We start from the raw sequence: 5,129 nt of genomic DNA on the forward strand, positions 1-5,129 counted from the left end.
GGCAAAAAGAGTGAGACTCTGTCTCACAAAAAAAAAAAAAGAAATACTGATTGAACAAATGACACGGTGTCTGCTCACGTAACGAGAAGTCTGCAGCCAGGCAGCTGCTGTATTGGCTCAAGGACTCAACACTCGTCTGAGGGATCTCTCTGAGATTCTCTGACCCTCACGGTTGCAATACGGCTGCCACAACTCCAGGCATCATGCTCACATTCAAGGCTGGAAGAGGGTAGAGGAAGTGCCAGCCACACATGTCCCCTTATCAGGAAAGCAAAAGCATTGCCAGAGCCCTCACAAGACTTTCTTGTGTCTCATTGGTTTGAACTTGGTCTGACGGCCGTGCCTGGCTGCAGGGAAGCGTGGGGGAGCAGGTGTTTGGCTTTCCCAGGTTCCATTGTGTTGGTTAGATTTGTGGCCAAGAGCATCTATCATCTCTCCCCTCCTCCCGCCACCCTTCCCTGGGCTGTGGGCCCAGAGATGCCTGTGCTTTGGACTCACTGTGCCCTCTGCCTGGCCAGGCAAAACTCCTTGTGCAGGTATGGAAACAGAGATGCTGAGAGGGGAAAGGACATCATTGTGGTCACACAGGCAGTCAGTGGCACAGCCAGGACTAGAACCCACTGTCTTGCCTTCTTGTGTGTCTGAGCAGGACACAGGAAGGGGAGCCAGGGCTACACTCAGACAGATGAGGGCCACATCCAAACCCTGCCATTTACGGACCACCCAAGCGTTCTTCTCAGTAAAAAGGGGTGATGAATGCCCTAGACAAGGCGCTCGTGAGGATTAAATTAGGTAATGTGGGTCATAGTGCCCGCCTCCCAGGACATCATTCCCTCGGGAAGGGTGTCTTTGGCCTGTTCAGCATTCCAAAGCTCTCTCCTCTTTCCTCACCGCACGTGCAAGGGGAGCTGGGGGCCCCGGTAATGGTGGAGAGGTGAGGCTACAGCAAGCTAGTGGTAGGGAGGTGGCCTCGGGCAGCCCCCGCCCCTCTGGGCCTCAGTGGGCCCACCTGTGGGCTGGAGCAGGTGAGGCGTGGCGTTGGTGCAGTCCCCTTCTCTGACTCTGAATCGCGGGCGAGAGAGCACTCCTGAGAGAGGTTCCATCGGGGCTCTGCCGCAGCTAGCTGGCCCTTTCTCTCTCCGGATCGCAGTTTCTCCACCTGGAAAATGAGCACATTGACTGAAGGAGCTTGAAAGTCCCTTTTGCCACCGATAGTCTTATTTCCAGGACTCTCCCAACTTGATGTGGTTTAGGACACAACCCTTCTGCAGAGACTGAGTGAATGTAGGGACAGTAGTCCTAGCGCCTGTTATAGGGACTTCAGTGCAGAAGCCCCCGCACCCTCCACACCCACCTCCCTCCCCAGATCCCTGTGGGAACCCACGGTCAGACAGGGGCGCTCGTCTGGGCAAGCCTCCAGATGTGGCCCAGGCTGCAGGAGGCCTCCCTGCTGGAAGGGCAGCCACAGCACCAGTCAGGGGTGACACACAGTTCAGCACCACCGAGATCACCGTGGGAGACGGCGGGCCCATAAATCCCTGACTGCCAGACAGCAGAGGCTGAAATATGTCTGAGGCATTTCCCGGAGAGGAGTCAGAGTTCCAGGCCTCTGCCTGCCAGCTCTCTCTCCTTTTCCTCCCACCAGCCACCCACCTTCCCTCCCGCCACACTCACCCCTGCCTTCCATGCACACACATGTACACACACACATGCACACACACATGCACACACACATCACACACACATCACACACACATGCACATGCTCACCCAGACCCAAACACTCAGAGTCACACCATCCTGGCCTGGGGGGAGTACAGGGGGCTGTCAAATAGGGCAGAGAGACCACGGACTTTGGAATCCTGGGGACCCAGAGGCAAGATCCTAGCTCAGCCACTGCAAACAACTTCACCTCTCAGAGCTTCAGTTTCCAAAACTGTAAAATGAGTTGAGTCCGGTCCGCCCCATGGAGTCATGGTGAGGAGGGAAAGTGAGGCTTCCTCTCCCCCACTCCCCCCTCCCCCGTTTTTCCTCCTTCCTTGATTTTCCTGCCCAGCACTCTGACACTTATGTGCCTGTTGCATATTTATTGCCCCCTCCCCCAACTAGAATGTAAGTTTTGCAAGGGCAAGAATTTTGGGCTGTTTTTTTTTTTTCATATCTGTAACTGCGGTGCTTAGAATAGCACCTGCGCATAGCAAGCCACCAGTAAATGTTTGCTAAATGATTCAATGCATGATCGAATGAATTGCCTGGCATTTGGCAAAGCGATAAGCGAATAGTAGCTTTTGTTGTGATTAAGAACATTCATTCATTCATTCAATCATTCATTCAGCATTCACTGGGCCTGCCAAGCTCTGTGCTGGGCTCAGGGGACACTGAAGGAACCAGGCATGGGGCCTGCCCTCGGAGCTCGCAGTCCGATGGAGTTCTATGGAATAGCGCGAGTGAGATACCCACTCTGCCTGGAGGACTGCATGAGCGCCTTCCCCGCTCCAGGCCTCGGTTGCCCTGTCCCCCACCCTTTACAGGGGAGGGGGTGGCGGTGGGGAGGTGGGGGTCAGACTGCCTGCCCCAAGGCCTCCAGCCCTGCCCTGCTCCCGTTCCCAGTGGTGCCCGTGAACGTGAGCTGCTCCCGCACGGACTTCCAGATCCTGGTCTCCGCGCAGGCGCTGGCCCCGCTGGAGCGGACCAAGGTCTACCTGGGCAGCCGGAGCTGTGCTGCCCAGGAAGTCGGCAGCAACTTCAGGATCCAGGCCCGCTTTGACACCTGCGGCACTGAATCTCAGGTAGGGGGCCGGGGGAGGACGCAGGCACAAGGGAGGGGCTCTGACCCCTGCTGAAGGGCACCAGTCGTTCCCAGGAATTCAGCCTCTCTTGGCTCTGGTGACCACACCGGCCTGGAGGCAGAGCTCAGCCCTTCCTGCCTCTATTTACCTCCACGAGCTTGTTCAGCATAGAGGTAGCAAAGAACTCAAATAGGGGAGACAGAGGACAGGTCCCATTGCATGTCCCAGGGACAACCTGAAGCCTCCACTGGCCACTCCTCCAGGAAGGCCCTGTTGGCTGGCCCGCAGCTAGAGTTCTCCTTTGCTGTCCCTCTCTTCTTCCTCAGAGCTCCCCAGGGGCACCAAAGTCCCCACCCCTTTAATGTGCAGAGCTGTCCGAGCCCTGCTTACCACCTGCCGACCCCTCCCAACCTGATGATCCAAATCCACCCTGCACTCCCCAAAAGAGCCTTTCAAGGAATAGGACTTACCTCCCTCAAAAGCCTGCGAGGCTTACAGGTGAATTTTTGCCTACTATCCTTGTATTTTGGAGGCCGTGAATCCTGGCTGGGGGCCCTCAGAGAGTCACTGGACAGTGGCCCACCCAAGCAACCTGCATATTTGTACTCTTAGGGACAGGTCAGGAGGCGAGGTGGGAAGAGAAGGAACAGCGGTCTCTGTTGGAGAGACCCTGAAGCTGTGGAATCCGGGGGTCTGCAGTCCAGCTTGGCAGAAACCATGAGCTTTCCAGCAAACTGTCCCCACCACGCGTTAGCCAAATGTATGCCCCGGGCCCTCCAGTGCACCCTCTGCGGCCTCCTGGCAACCACCATCCTTTTGACTTGAGAAGGGCAGTGGGGGGTCAGTCGGCTGCCAAGATATTCTGCCCTCACCCCCACTCCATGCCCTAAGTTCCCCAGGGGTTTTCTTTGGGACAGAACCACATAGAGTCGTGGAATGATGGAGACAGACTCCCAAAAGCAGGAGATCGTGAAATCCCAGAACCAGGAACTCATAGACACTGAGTCTCAGAGTCACAGAACCACCACCCTGCACTCAGAACCACAGAACCATGGACTCTTGGAGTTGATATCTTGGAAACATAAAATCTGAGGACCTTAGGTTCAGGGGTTCTCAGGGTAACCCTTATAAATCCCAGACCCACGAGGATCAGCCTCTGCAGAGAGCTGCTTTCAAAGAAGCACAGCTCAAAAGGCCAAAAGCAGTAGGAAAGTAATGCCAGGCTTTACATGCATCGCTTAGTAGAGAATTGACTTCATAGCCACCAACACCACGTCCTGTGTGGCTTTTCTTCCCTTCTCAAGTCTCTCTCTCATTGAAACCCCCTAAAACTTTCCCCCAGCCCCAGCCACTGTGCTTTCCCCTCCCTTATTTATTACGTAGATTAATTCTGGCCTTTCGCTGGGTCCCCTTCCACTCTCAGGTCTAGTGTTTTACAGATGGGGACGCTGGGACTCACTGGGGTGGGAGACAATGGCCGAGCTAGGACCAGAATCCAGGCTCCTGGAGCTCTGCCCCCTTGGTACTGAGACCCTGACATATATATAGCGGAACAGGGTCAGCCCAAGCCCCTCCAGGTGTGAGCGAGCGCCCTGTGATCCCGCAGAGAAGAAACAACACGTCAGTGATCGTGAGCGTGCTGTACATCGACTTCTCCGCTGCCGGGCGGGACGACATCCATGAATATGAGGTCCGCTGCGAGCCCCGGCGCAAGGAGGCTTCTGTCCACCTGCTGTCTGGCTCCGACTGGCTCGGGCCCTATGCTGCCACTGCTGAGCACCTTCAGGAAGCACCACCCAGGGACGAGGCGGAGGCACTGGATGACTCGGTGACGATGGTGGCCCAGGATACTAGTGACATCGTCTTCCTGGGCCTTTGCATCCTGGCTGGAATCCTCATGGTCATTGCCATCGTGGTCCTGATGCTGCTCTGAGCAGGCAGGGTAGGGACCTGTCGTATGCATCCTGCAAGGCAGCTTAGGGACCCACAATGGAGGTGGGACAGGGCCTTGATAACTTGTTGGTGACCATAGGCAAGTTGTGTCCCTCTCTGAGCTTTGGTTTCCTAGGGACAACCTCTCTGCTCAGCCATCTCACAGGGCTGGCAGAAAGCTCAGGGAAGAACGTAAGTGGAGCAGGGCTTTGTACACTGTAGCATGCCGTGTATGTGTATCGACTGTTGTTATTACTACTCTTAAAGATATTCTGCTGCAGAAAAGAACTCTCCCAAGAGTGTTACTTGTCAGTTTGGATAGCTGTGGGCACTGGTGGCAGAGCACGAATAAAACCGACTCATTCTGTAATGTGTGTGAGTGCTTCACCAACCCAGGGTGCAAATAATG

General features: G+C 55.5%; 1 protein-coding gene across 1 annotated transcript in view; it reads left to right on the forward strand.

Moving 5' to 3' along the window:
• Positions 1-4,721, forward strand: part of CDCP2 (CUB domain containing protein 2) — a 15,994-nt gene extending 11,273 nt beyond the window's left edge. The window contains 2 exon segments of the mRNA XM_012639339.1: positions 2,610-2,788; positions 4,395-4,721. Of these exon segments, the coding sequence (XP_012494793.1) occupies positions 2,610-2,788; positions 4,395-4,721 (506 nt within the window).
• Positions 4,722-5,129: the final 408 nt, after the last annotated feature.

The sequence above is a fragment of the Propithecus coquereli genome, unplaced genomic scaffold (assembly GCF_000956105.1).
Source record: "Propithecus coquereli isolate 6110/MARCELLA unplaced genomic scaffold, Pcoq_1.0 Scaffold14, whole genome shotgun sequence".
In the NCBI taxonomy this organism is placed as follows: domain Eukaryota; kingdom Metazoa; phylum Chordata; class Mammalia; order Primates; family Indriidae; genus Propithecus; species Propithecus coquereli.